Here is a 15,057-nt window from a genome sequence, read left to right on the forward strand (position 1 = left end):
CACTTTAATTCTCCACTCCAGTACCAATTTGACCTCTTTACCTTTGGCCTCCTGCACTGTTCCAATGAAGTCCGATGTAAGCTTGAGGAACTGCATCTTATCTTCTGTCTAGACACATTGCAGTCTTTGGGGCTGGACAATTAATTTAATAATTTCAGATAGCCAGACTTCCCATTTTGTGTTTTCTCTCTACACAGACCTGCCAGGCTTTTCCAAACATTCTTTTATTTTGGGTTTCCAGCAACTGCTAGGGCATTTTTTCTTCTCTGTCCTCATTTACCTCCCTCTGTTTACATCTCCCGCAAACAAATTAGCCACATTACTAAGCCTTCACCACCACTTCTCAGCCAACACTGATTTGTATCATGCATCTTCTCTTGACCTCCACCCAACCACAGATGTTTCCTTTGTTCTCTCCACTCTCCCCCTTCGCCACTACTTAAAGCATGCTTGTCTTCTTTTCCTAATTCCAACTTCTAATTCCGCTGAAAGGTCATCGACTTGAAACAAAGAAGTCAAGAAATTCAGATAACTAGCCTTTCCAGTTTGTGTCAGAATTGGCCAATTCTGATAAATGATCATTAAACTGTCACATTCTCTCTCCATAGTACCTGCCTGACCTGCTGAGTATTTTCAGCACTCTCTATTTTAGGAAACTAATTTAAGCCACAAGCACTCTATTGGCCAATGGGCTAAATTTATATGAAATAATTTATTTATTTTTCCACTAGCACAGTAGGGGCACAGAATATAGTTAAGTTGCTGGACTTAACTAATTCTGGACCATTGATCAAGAGACATGAATTTGAAGCTCACCATGACATCTGGGGAATTCAAATTCAAGTAGTTAAATAGATCTGGTACATCAAAGAGAAAGCTAGCTTCAATAACCATGAAACCACTGGATTGTTGTAAAGCGCATGTGGTTCATTAATATCCTTGTGAAGGAAGCCTATCACCCTTACCTGGTCTGGCCTTTATGTGAGTCCAGACCCTTCAATGTGGTTGACTCTTCACTGACCCTAATTAGGAATGGGCAGTAAACGTCAGCATGCCAGGTGATGTCCACATGTAATGTTCTTTGTTTTGCTTGCCTCTGTGTTATGGACAATACTGTGATATTAGCCAAGTGACCTGACTCCATGTCCAAGCCTAGGTTTCTGACAGGCCACAGACTGAGAACACAAGAAAATTGGAGCAGGAGTAGGCCATTTGGCCTCTCAGACTGCCCTGCATTCAATACGATTATGGCTGATCTGCCCCAAATCCCATCTCCTCTTGTGTTCCGGCTCCCCAAAGCCCTCAGTTCCCTGATCTTTCAAACATTTTTCTTCTTTCTCTTTAATTATCCCCAATGATCTCGTCTCTACAACCCTCTGTGACGTAGAATTCCAGCAACTCGCCTCTTCCACGAGAGTCAAGTCTTATCCTGACATGTAGACATGTGCCCAAATGTTCACTCTGGGTGGTGTGCCACTGTAGGAACCCAAGCTGATTCTAATCCATGAGCATCTGTTAACACCAATAGTTCAGCTGCATCAGTTACTGTGGCACAGACTCGGCATTGAATCTGGGCCTTTCTGGAATGTGTGGCTTCATTAGTTATTGGTAAACCTGTTCAGCTGAGGTGTAGACACCATGGCAAAGAAAGCACACTGGCACCAGTACTCCTTCAGAAGGCTAAGGAAAGGCGGCATGTCCCCTTTGACCCTCACCAATTTTTATCAATGCACCGTAGAAAGCATCCTATCCGGATGCATCACAGTTTGGTATGGCAACTGCTTTGCCCGAGACCGCAAGAAATTGTAGAGTTGTGAACACCACTCAGTCCATCACAAAAACCAGCATCCCCTCCATGGACTCTGTCTACATTTCCCGTTGCCTTAGGAAAGCAGCCAAGATAATCAAAGTTCCCTCCCACCCCGGACATTCTCTTTTCTCTCCCCTTCCATCAGACAAGAGATACAAAAGCTTGGAAATGCACATCACCAGGCTCAAGGACAGCTTCCATCCTGCTCTTATAAGACTCTTCAGTGGACTACTTGTACATTAAAGATGAACTCTTGACCTCACAATCTACCTTGTCAAAGCCCTTGCACTTTATTGCCTACCTGCACTGCACTTTCTCTAACTGTAACACTGTTCTGCTTCATGTTATTGTTTTTCCCTTTTTTTCTACCTCGATGTACTTGTGTTTTGAAATTATCTGTACGGGGTGGCACGCAAAGCAAAGCATTTCGCTATATCTCGGTACATGCGACAATAATAAACCAATTGCCAACCACCAAGAAGTAATTGAAAGATGACTGCAGGTACTGGACATCTGGAATGAGAAAAGAAGCTGCTGGAAATACTCAACAGATCAGGGAGCACCTGTGGAAAGAGAAATAGAACCAATATTCTGGTTTATGACCTTTTACCAAAATTGGACACGTGAGAAAACAAGTATGTTTTAGGTTGCAGAGAAGGGGAGGAGTGGAGAGAGTGAGGGGAATGTCCATGGGTACAGACCAAGGTTGTCCAAGTAACACAAATGCTGTCTAAGGGAGGGTGACGAATGCTTGTTAATTAAAGCTGATCTGCCTGGAGGAGTTTTAAACAAAGGGGGTTGAATGTGGGCAATGGAGAGGAAAAATTCAATGCTGGAACTTTGAAATGCAGACCAGCAGTTGCTGGAAAGTTGAAACAAAAACAGAAGATGCTGGAAATACTTAGCAGATCAGGCAGCATCTGAGAAGAGAGAAGAACTATGCTAATATTACAGGTGAGTGATCTTGTACCAGAGCTGGCCATTTCTGACAAATGTAAAAGGCTAGTTATGTGAAATAGGTTTGAATTCGTTATTGAGTCTTGAGGGTTGCAATGTGCCTTGGCAGAACATAAGGCACTGTTCCTCAAGCTTGCAGTGGGCTTCACTGGAACAGTGCAGTAGGCCAAAGGCAGAGAGCTCAAAGTGGGCAGAGTAAGATCTCCTGTCCCCAGTTATCTCCTGGTTTGGTTCCCACCCCCAGCCCCACCTTCTCGCTGCTGAGGAGTTCAGGGTCAAAAATCCTCAGTGCCTGTTGTTTCTGGAAGTTCTGTCAGTGGAAGGAGGCAGGAGGTGCACATTAGGGAACCTTTAAATCGGAGACAGGAAATTAAGAAATGGCAAGCAAAAGAAAAACCAGCTCGAACACATGTGCAGGGTAAGGTATAAAGAATGGAATAAAAACAGGAGCTGTGGCAGCAGTGTAACACACTGGACAGATCCCTGTTTCAGCGGCATTGTTTTATAGATGGGCAGCAAGTGAGCTCCAACCTTATTGTGAAGTTCATTCTGTCCCTGACTTTCATGGGAGTGGCTGGACAGGTGATTATGTCACTACCTGCTCTGGCCACACACACAGACATGTCCCGGGAACATTCCTACTCACCTGGGAATCACAGCATTGCAGCTACAACAGCTTCTTCGAGGAGGTTACCTAAGTTTGTATAAGTAACTGAGTACACGTTGATACAGTTATAAAGATGTATGTATGTAGATGTGGGCGAATCTGAGGCTATTATAGAAATGCATAAACAGACACAAGGATGTGAAACATTCGTCATGTCCGACACTGACATCTTGGAGTCCTGCCCATTCCAACAAGGAAATTGGAGCCCTGGAGCCGGACAGAGGATGGCATTGTGCTGGGGCTGCTTCTAACAAGAAGAAAGCCAATTGTTCATTCATTTTATTTGTACAGACCTCTGACCCACAGCCACGTATCGGGTTGCAGTCGATAGGAGGGCTGAGCCCGTGAATTCTGCCTCCATTGATAAGTACCAAATTTCAGGAGTGGAGGTGTGGCCTCCCTACCTCTGTGGAAACGACATCCTGTCTGCAAAGCTGCCTGTTCTCATCTGACTGGCCGGCATTCTTTTTGTTTTCGTGGTTACCTGCCCTTGCTCCCAACCTCCTGGCTGTGCTGTTTCTTCGGTGGTTTCAGCAATAGCTCCTCCCCCTCTGGAACATTTCATCAGGGAGTGTTTTTTTTAAATCAGTGGGATTTAGAGAACGTCAGCAGTCTGAACTTTGATCCTGGGAGAGGGCGGCTTTACAACTGGCCACCCATCTCACTCGAGCAGCTATGGGGGAAGGAGAACCTGGCTGACTCCATCTCTGTATCACTTCTCTACACTGGAGAAACCAAATGCAGAGTGGGTGGCCACTTTGTGGACCATCTGCGTTCAGTCTGCAGGAGCGACCCTGAGCCTCCAGTTGCCTGCCACTTTAATTCCCCATCCCACTCTGACCTCTCTGCCTGTGCCTCTCTGCAATGAGGCACAACACAAGCTCGAAGAACAACATCTCTTCTGTCTGAGCACATCTTGGCCTGCAGGACTCAATATTTAATTCTCCAACTTTAAGTAATTCACTCTCTCTGTCTGTATCAGAACTGGCCATTTCTGTTTGAGATCATTTTGGCTCAAATAACAAACTGTTGGAAGAACTCAGTGGGTCAAGCAGTATCTGTGGAGGGAAAGGAACTGTCAATGTTTCGAGTCTTGACTCACTGGGTTCCTCCAGCAGATTGTTTTGTTTTTGCTCCGGATTCCAGCATCTGCAATCTCTTGTGTCAACATTTTGGCTTAGTTTTTTCTTTTTATTCATATAGTCTGATCTGCTGGGCTTGTCCCACAACCTTACCGATAGCAACACATTACACTAACAAAGAGGCTTAATCCAATCTTAACTGCTATATAACTACCACGTTAGGTCATCTGGTCTCAACCTATAGAAGATATGACCTTTGTTCTACTGTTCTACCCTTCCTGATTCCCCCACCTTCTCGCTACCTAAAACTAACTAAACCTTCTTTCTTTCCTGCTTCTGATCAAGGGTGCTGGATCTGAAAGGTTAACTGTTTGCCTTTCCTCAAATGCTGCCTGATTTGCGAAGTGTTTTGAACATTTCCTGGTTTTATTATGGGATGAACAGATCGTGGACAACCTGCCATTAAAGCCCAGTTGACGTCAACTAGCTCACGTTGGGCTTAACTCCCCATCAACTGCCTGGCGAGCCCAGTCTCAGCCATTCAATTAGAGCATTTTATTAAGATTTGAGGCCTTCAATTTGGCTTCTGGTTTGGTCGACTCTGTCATGCATGGTCCAAATAAACGTAAGAGTGTAGTGACAATGATTGGTTAATAGTGCCTCCTAGATACTGGGGCTATTTTGTTTTGAGCGCCAAAGTAATACTGGATGTAATATTTGGACCAGTGGTTGTCAGTTGAGGAGCAGTAAAGCAAAGTACTGCAGGTGCTGCAACTTGGAAAAAGGATCTGTCTGGATGGCAAAGCTTTTCACTTTATCTCGGTACATGTGATAATAATAAACCAATTTCCAGTTCCTGAATACTCAGTAAGTCAGGCAGCAGCTGAGGAGAGAGAAACCGTTAATATTTCAGATCAGTAACCCTCTATTAGAAGCATTAACCCTGTCTCTTTCTCTATAGATGTTACCTGACTTGTTGAGCATCCCCAGAACTTGTTATCAGTTTAGGCTTGCTCAATGATGGCACATGTTCCCAAACTGACATATAGTCATATGGCACACAAACGGGCCCATCAGCCTACCAAGTCTGTGTCGGCAATCACTTACACACTATCGTTTATACCACACTAATCCCATTTTATTTTCCCCATGTATCCATCAGTTCCCTGCAGATTCCACCACACAATAAACAATTTACATTGGCTACTTACCACCCCATACATCATTGGGATGTGGGAGGAAACCAGAGCACCCTGAGGAAAATGCACACAGTCACAGGGAGAACATGAAAACTCCATGCAGAGAGTGCCCGAGGTCAGGATTGAACCTGGGTCTTTGGTGCTACGAGACTGCAGCACTACTAAGCTGCGTCACTGTGCCTCCCACGTGGACTGCTGTTCCAATGGCACAGAATGCCACCATAGTCCCATGGATAAGTGGCAGTCCTAACCATGGCCATTGGTACCAGGCTGCCATGCATAAGCTTTGTCTGATACTGGTTTGAATCTGAAGATCTGTATTTGGATATGAGGATTGGATGAAATTCCACAGTGTGATAGTTATTCCATTTCTTTGGACTGTAGCATTTAAAAGAAAAGAAAAATGCTAAAATGCCAACCTGGAAAAACATGAGCAAACACACCATCTTCTTGGCTTCATTGCCAACTGCACTACCTCTGTGCATGAGGACAGCTGTTCTCAGTGGGACCAGCTGGGCATTTGGCAGAAGCTGATAGGTTAAATCTTTGTATGGAATGGCAGAGACTGAGTCAGGTCAGCTATTTTATATAATAGCTCCCCTGACTGTTCAATGGAAATAACAATCAAGAAATATGTTCTTAATGTGTTGTTATCTGCTTTAAGCCATTGCATAATGTCAACTTCACCCCATTTGAAGAGGGACAGAAATTAAAGTAAAAGAGTTTGGAAAACTTTGTGTTAGCTGATTAATGCATCTCCTTAATGACAACAACCACCCATTTCTGCTACACTGAAGTCCTTGATCTGCAGGGGAGTTAGAGTTTGTATTGGTTGCACATGCCAGAAGGAGGTAGCTGTCCCTACAAACCTGAGCAGATCCAATCCTCCCTGCTGCCCACGTCAGAGCGCACACAGTTCCATTCTTCCACCATCTCTGAACTCAATGATCTGTGTTGATTCTCCAGCAGTGCCTCAGTTGTAAAATTCTCCTTCTTGTTTTCATATCCCTCCTATAAAACCTCCAGCTTTTGGCCAAACTTTTAATTACCTGTAAAACTATCCCCTCATGTGGCTCAGGGACATATTTTCTACAAGGCTTCTGTGAAGCACTTTGCTTCAGTTAAAGATACTTCATAATTATAAATTGGGCTGTGTGTGGTGCCAGACACGTTTACACTGAGGTTGTTCTTTGGTACTGAGAGTTCTGCAGCTTTGCTTCCAGTTACCATTTAGCACATTTCAGCACCGTTCTATGGTTACTTGATTTACGAGGTCTGCTTTCCATCTTGTGAGGCCAGAAGGAAAAATACGTTCAGGATATCCCTCCCCTCCTGTGCTCAGTTCATCGGCTCCCAGTTGAGGCCTGGTCTACTGTTCGGCTTGTTGTTCTAAGACCAGGAAAAGAGGGGAGGGGTGAATAAGCTGGGGTTCCTGCTCCCCTTTGCTGCCCAGCAACTCCAGCCAGCAGATTGTGCCTGATCACAGGACTGGACTTGGCTCCGATTTCACTGCCGTGGAATATCTGGGAGAATTTGTTTTGTCAGGACCACCACAGTATGAGTTAGTGGCTTAGGAAAAAAGGGAATAAATGGGATACTTGTAAAAAAAAAAGCCAAAAGTTTGATCGGGAAAGCTACTATAATCAAGTACTGCTTTAAGTGTTGCTGGTAATAGAATTCGATAGAGTACAGACTGGCTGTGGGTGTCCTTTAAGTAGAAGATATGAAGAACTAAAATAGGTGGACTTGTTGACAATGAAGATGGTGATCAGGATTTTACAGAGGGATCTTGATCAGCTGGGTAAGTGGCCCGAGAAATGGCAAATGGAGTATAATTTGGATAAATTTTGCATTTTGGGAAGGCAAATGAGGGTGAGATTTTCACAGTGAATGATAGGGCCCTGGGGATTGTTGTAGAACAGAGGGACTTAGGAGTACAAGTACATGGTCCCCTGAAGGTGACATCGCAGGTAGATAGGGTGGTGAAGGAGACTTTTGGCATGGTGGCCTTCATCAGTCAGAGCATTGACTATAGGAGTCAGGACATCATGTTGCAATTGTACAAGACATTGGTGAGGCTGCATTTGGAATGTTGCGTTCAGTTTTGGTCACCCTGCTGTAGGAAAGATGCTGTTAAACTGGAAAGAGGGCAGAACTTGAGGGACTGAATTATGGAGAGAGGTTGAGCAAGTTGGGATATTTTTCATTGGAGCGTAGGAGAATGAGGAATGATCTTATAGAGGTGCATAAAATCATGAAATGCATAGATAAGGTGAATGCGCACAATCTTTTTCCCAGGGTTGGGAAGTCAAGAACTAGAGGGCATGGGTGTAAGGTGAGAGAGGAGAGATTTCATAGGAACCTGAGGGGCAACTGTTTCACTCAGAGGATGGTCAGTATATGGAATGAGCTGCTAGAGGAAGTGGTTGAGGTAGGTACATTAACAATATTGGACAGGTATGTGGACAGGAAAGGCTTGGAGGGATATGGGCTAAACACGGGTAAACAGAACTAGCTTAGGTGGGAATCTTGGTCGGCATGGACCAGTTGGGTTGAAAGGCCTGTTTCCGTGCTTTATGACTTGGTCTATATAGCATAGGAAGAGGAATTAACTATTTGGCCCCCCAAACCTGTTCACCATTCAGTCATACCACATCTAATCTGTACTCCTTGTGGCATTTCACCAGTGTCTACCACAGACCTCCACAATATCACCCAGTCTGACATCATCAACACTGCTCTCTCTCACAGAGCTTTTGTTGACATCCTGGTGACGCTTTTGCTTCGGAAACCCATCGCCAAGTTCGACGTCTTTCTTTTCATTTATTCTCAGGATCTGGCCAGCATTCTCAGCCCAGCATTTATTGTCCATATTTTTTTTGTCCTTGAACTGAATATTTTGCTCAGTCACTTCAGAGGGGAGTTAAGATTCTGGCACGTGACTGTGTAGCTGGAGTCACATATAGGCCAGACTGGACGAGGGTGGCAGATTTCTTTCCTGAAGCATATCTGTGAATCTCATGGGTTTCTGTGACAATCCTATAGTACCACAGTCATTGTTGTTGACACTTTTTTAATTCTAGGTTTGCTTAGTTAACTCAAGTTATGATCCACAGCTGCCAAAATGAAATTTAAAATCAAAGTCAAGTTTATTGTCATATGCATGAGTACATGTATGCATTGTACCCAGATCATTAATACAAGCCCCTGGACTACCAGTAATATAATCATGACACCACTGAACAACTACCATCTCTAAGGCAAGCTGTTGAGGATCCATTTGGGCATCATTTCTATGAGGCCGCTATCACTGCTCTGCTTTTCCCTCCTATATATTGGGCTTCCCCTTTTCCTATCTTCTATCAGTCCCAAAGAAGGATCCTGACCCGGAACGTTGACCACCTGCATTTCTCCACGGATGCTACCTGGCCTGCTGAGTTCTCCCAGCATCATTGTGTTCTTCAGGCAGCTGCAGTGCCAATGTGCCACCCTGTTTGACTTGCTGAGGGTTTCCAGCATCTTGGATTTTATTTTAGATTTCCGGCACATGCAGTATCTGATCTTCTATCATTGAAACATGTTATCTGTCACTGATCACACCACAGGGTCATGCTGTTATTCCTATATTACAATAGTGATTTATGCTTCAAGATAAATTTAAATGGCTGTAAAGCCCCTTAGGATGTCCTGACATCATAAAAGGCAGTATATAATTACATTCTTCCTTCCTTCTTTTCCTTCCTTTTGTACTCCGGGATGGAGGAATAAAACAAGCTTGTTTCAGGAGTGTGCAATGCTGGACCCAGTTAGAAGCTGGGTAATTGGGAACATTTGGCATCTGGATCAGGGTTTGGTATGCAAAGTGTTATGCTTGGATGAGGAGTTCCATACAATCTAGGAAACGGGAAGTGGTTTGTCAGGCAGGAATTCTGTGCGTTGTTCTTTTCCACAAGGAGCAACGTTTGCCTCTTAATGTTGGACCTTGGCTCGTCCACACTGTGAGCAGCCCTGTCGAGCCGCACTTTGTTCCTGGTGGGTGGTATGAATTAGAACAGAAAACTGTGTTCTGCCCTTTGGAAAGGGAGTATATTACTTGTCGAAGATACTTTCATCCATGTTTGCTGCTCTTCACAGACTCCCACAGACCCTGACTGAAAGGAAAAGCAGACTCCTGGTCTACAACAGGTTCTCCATCATCACGGTGCCACTGGTTTGATAGAAGGTGCACATGAGTGCCCTCGGAAGGGATGAGCAGCCCTCCTATGGCATCTCCACTCCCTTCTTCCTGTATGGCAGCTATGCTAAAAGCACAATATGGGTACAAAGACAGAGCCTGTCACTCAATCCGGAGGACCAAATCTTACTTCCAAAAACTGAGTCTTAGAAAGTCATGGAGTCATACATCATGGAAACAAGCCCTTCACCCCACCACGTTTGCACTGACTATTCAGCCCCCATTTACATTAATCCTACATGAATCCCATTTTATTTTCCCCACATTCCCATCCACTCCCCTTCGGATTCCTCCTCGCACCTACACGCTAGTGGCAATTTGCAATGGCCAATTAACCTACCAACCCAAACGTCTTTGGAATATGGGAGGAAGCCAGAGCACCCGAAGGAAACCCAGGGAGGAGGTGCAAGGTCCACACGTACAACACCAGAGGTCAGGATTGAACTGGGATTGCTGGAGCTGTGAGGCAGTGGCTCTACCAGATGCACCACTGTGCTAGTCAGGCAAAATCTAAAAGATCTGCATCAGCTATCAATCACCCCATTTGCACTAATCCTACATTAATCCCATTTTTTTAGATTGTCCTCATACTCTCATCAGCTACCCCTAGATTCTACCACTTACCTATACAATGGGAGCAATTTACAGCGGCCAGTTAACCTACTAACCCACACATCTTTCAGATGTGGGAGGGAACTGCAATGCCAAGAGGAAAGCTATATGCAGTCGCAGGAAGAACATGCAAACTCCACACAGCATTCAAGGTCAAGATTGAACCCGGGTCTCTGGTGTTGTGAGCATAATAATAATACTATTTATTTATTAGTCACATGTACATCGAAACACACAGTGAAATGTGACTGTTTTTGCGTTAACAACCAACACAGTCTGAGAGTGTTCTGGGGGCAGCCTGCAAGTGTCGCCAAGCTTCCGGTGCCAACATAGCATGCCCACAACTTCCTAACCCATACGTCTTTGTAATGTGGGAGGAAACCAGAGCACCCGGAGGAAACCCACACAGACACGAGGAGAATGTACAGACTCCGTACAGACAGCGGCGGGAATTGAACCCGGGTCGCTGGTGCTGTAATAGCGTTACGCAAACCGCTACACTACCGTGCTTTACTAACTGCGCCACTGTGCTGCCAACTATCTCATAGCTTTTCATGACTAATAATATACATTTAGAGTGTAGTCAGTCTTGTCATGGAGCGACATTATTTATTGAGAGCACCATGCTAGCCAGTGAGTTGGAGATGAGCAGGTTATATGCTCACAAGAAATAAAGGTATTAAGCTCAGAAAACAGTCTGTTTAAAGAGCAGAAAAAACAAAAACTACTGATTTAAAAAAAAATCAGGGTAATTTGTCTAGAATGCAGTGAGTGGAGGATAGTTACATATATATAACATACATAAAAAATCGTTTTTCTTCACTTACACAAGTGTGGCCACCAGGCTTTGTTAACAGGCACAGAGGTAGAACTGCTTCCTCACAGCTGCAGTGACATAGGTTCAGTCCTGACCGCTGATGCTGTCTGAGTGATCTTTGCACGTTCGGCCCGGGTTTCCTCTGGATGCTCCATCTTCCAAGGACGTGAGGGTTCATCGATTAAGTGGCCATTGCAAATTATCCCATGGTGTAGACACGAGACTGCAGACAATGGAATCTGGAGCAAAAAATAAACTGCTGGAGGAACTCAGCAGGTCAAGCAGTGTCTGTTGGGGGAGAGGGATTGTTGAAGTTTTGGGTTGAGACCCTGCATCAGGACTGGGACTGAAGAGGGGAGATAGCCGGTATAAAGAGGAGGTGGAGGGGGGGATGAAAATGGGTGATGGGGGTCTGGAGAGATAGTATGGGAAAGGAAACAAAAATGGGAGGACCGTGGGTAGATCGGAAGGAGAGAGAGATGGGAACAGAGGAGGTAAGGGTTGCCTGAAATTGGAAAACTCAATGTTCATACCATTGGGTTGTAGACTTCTCAGGCGGAATATGAGGTGCTGTTCTTAAGCCATTTTCATTTCTCTCGTCCTCCTGGTTTCATCCACATGCTACCACACACTTCACTTTCCTTACGTCAGATTCCAGCACTTGTAGCCTTTGTGTCCCCACTGATCACCCTCCAGCCTCCATCTCTACCTTCACCCTCTCCTCCCCCAAACCTGGCTCCATCTGCCTTTTTTTTCCCTATCACCCACCTGCCTCTGTCTCCCAACACCACCCCACCCCTCCCCCTCCTGACTCCTCCTGCCCATCATCCCTCACCCCTCCTCGATCCACCTCTCACCCCTCCCCCTCTCCTCTTTATACCCATCTCCACTCTGAGTCCAGATGCAGGCCTTCGACCCAAAATGTTGACAATTCCTCTCCCCTCACAGATGCTGCTGGACCCGCTGAGTTCCTCCAGCAGTTTGTTTTTTGCCCTGTCGTGTAGTTAGGTGGTAGCAATGCTGAGCACATGGGAAGAAGAGGTTACAGGGAAAATTACTGAGGAAATTGGATTGCTGTGTGTGCTGGCACTGAACTGATGGACATCCTTCTCTGTCATAAGGAACTATGGAATATAGGAAATTATCCAGTTATCTCCACTGTGACTGGTCACGGTGTTGTCACTATAATCAGCCACGTAGGAAACAAAGCCAATTCGTCCCATAAACAACACCGTGATTATGACCAGATAATCTCTTTAGAATGATTCTGATAAATCTTGGCCAAGATTTAATGAAGAACCTTTTTTTAAAAAAAAGTATTCTAGGATCTTTTTGGTTCCCCTGACAGAGCAGATGTGGCTTCAGTTAAGGGACTTATCCAAAAGACTGTGTGTGCCTGAAGGTGCTGGATGAGCAAGATGTTCCCCATTAATAATCACTGTTCCACAACTAATCCCACAGCCAGAACTTCCCCTTCGCATGTTGGATAAAATATTTTCCAAGTTACTGAAATTGGCACAGTCATCAAGGTGTCAATAAGTGTCCCTACTGGTTAAATATCTGTGAATTTTCATTAACAGCAAATGAAAAGGAAGCCTGTTGCACCATCTGGGCCTAATGTTGATGTTCGAGCAGCCAGGGAGGTTCTGCTAAAGCAAAGGGAGTGAGTCATTTCCAGAAATCAAAGTTTCCCCTTAAATATAATCTGTTAATTTATCGGCTGTGTGCTGGAGAGTATATCAACATGAACCCTACAATGAGGAAGTACTACATAGAAATTTTGTGAATTTTCATTAATTCCTTCCTTCCTTTCACCCAACCATCACCCCCATGCTACCATCTCTCCGAACCCCTTCAAACAGGCAATTGGAAAATGCTTTGTTGCTCACACAAAGAGCATTCTGCTTTGTCCCTCTTTGGTGCTACACCCTAACACTTTCTTCTTCTTGTGTCCCCTTTTCCAGATTGACGTGGAGGGAACGCAGGAAGTGGTGCTTTATGATCAGTGCACGCGAGACCTCAGCAAGCTGACAGCGGACAGCTTCACCTCTGTACTCCTGGGCAAGCTGGAGAGCTATTTCCACCATGTCTCACTGCTGTCAGGTATGGCCCACTCCCTAATGTTAAATGCCCTCCATTTCCTCAATTATTTTGAAACATTACAACTTTCCTATTCAAGGGCATTTGCAGAGTGCTCAGAGTTATCAATGGTATCCTTAAACAATAGGGTTTGATTATTGAGGGGTTTTTTTGGGAAGGTCATGTGGGTGTTCAGTATGCAATTGAACTTGAAACTCAAAACAACTGCGGATGCTGTAAACCTGAAATAAAAACAGAAAATGCTGGAAATACTCAGAAGATCAGGCAGCATCCATGGAGAGAGGGAAACAGATTCTAGCAGAGACCCTTCGTCAGCACTGGGAAAGAGAGAGAAAAGGTTGCGGAGAGGGTGGCGGGAGGACTGGATAAGGCAAAGGGAATCTCTGTGATAGGGTGAGGTCAGGTCAAATGGGTTAATGGGGCAGTTAGAGGCTGATTATGCTTCGTTGTCTGTACTTTGTGTTGCTAATAGCAGGGAAGTGGGACATACCCAGGTGGTACTAACAGAGAGAAACCAAGCCAAGATCATAGACTGGCAGAAATGACCAATTCTGATACAGACAGAAAGAGTGAGTTCCCTAAAGCTGGAGAATTCAGTATGAAGGCTGCAACGTGCCTGGACAGGAGATAAGGTACTGTTCCTCAAGCTTGCATCAGGCCTTGTTGTAACAGTGCGAGAAGCCACAGGTAGATAGAATTTGATTTGCGCACTAAGTACGGTTGGCTGGCTGGGTGAATTTATCCTGTGAATAGCTGATGCAAAAAACGTAGTTGAATTCTAAGTTCAATCTTGTGTCCCTGCTTAATGAGTTGTTCTCCAGTGGAGTAAGGGTTCTTCAGCTAGCGTTGGATTCCTCAAATTAGTTAGGGGGAAGCTAACTGGAATTCCTGCTCCTGATGTCCAGCTTGGGTCTCATACAATAAATATGGACGTCAAATGAGGAGAAGGGTTTGAGAACTGGCGAAAAAAATCGCAGATGCAGGGAATCTGAAGCAACACCAGAAAATGCATCAAACAGTCATCATGTCAGACAGTATCTGTGGAGTAAGAATCAGAGTTAATGTTTCAAGTCAGATGTTTAATTGCAGTGCTCAGCACGATCAAGTGTCCTGCCACACATGTCTCACAGACAAGGGATGTCCTTTTAGCAGAGTTTCCATGGTACTTCTGGAAACTGAGGAAGGAAATGAAATCAGAGATCAAAAACTAACGTCTCTTCTCTTAGCAGAAAGTTAACAGTAACAACGTGCATTAACCTGGGCTGCCTCCAAATAGAGCCCCCATTACCCGTTCATATTACTGAGCTTCAAATTGGCTGTCAGGCAAAGTGATAATTGCCACAAGTGACAGAATCACATCCTGAGACACAGACACTCTGGAAGCAGGAATCAATCTTGTGCGGCTAATTATTCAAGGTTTGCAGAACTGTCAATTAGTGGCTGGCACTGAGAGCGTTGATTGCAGGCTTGCAAAGGCAGAGGCAGGTTCCAATTAGTTGTAATCATAGGGTCTGGTGGTTCCTTTTTTTAAAGTGGGGTGCTTGTGAGTAATATCACAACTCCTAGTTAATGGGTCACA

General features: G+C 44.7%; 1 protein-coding gene across 1 annotated transcript in view; it reads left to right on the top strand.

The window, feature by feature from the left end:
* LOC127577713 (dual specificity protein phosphatase 8-like) overlaps positions 1-15,057 on the top strand; it is a 178,835-nt gene that overhangs the window by 72,807 nt on the left and 90,971 nt on the right. Inside the window, exon 3 of the mRNA XM_052029192.1 lies at positions 13,343-13,481. Coding sequence (XP_051885152.1) covers positions 13,343-13,481 — 139 coding nt within the window. The remainder of the gene's footprint in view (positions 1-13,342; positions 13,482-15,057) is intronic.

This window comes from Pristis pectinata, chromosome 14 (assembly GCF_009764475.1).
Source record: "Pristis pectinata isolate sPriPec2 chromosome 14, sPriPec2.1.pri, whole genome shotgun sequence".
NCBI classification, from domain to species: Eukaryota; Metazoa; Chordata; class Chondrichthyes; order Rhinopristiformes; family Pristidae; genus Pristis; species Pristis pectinata.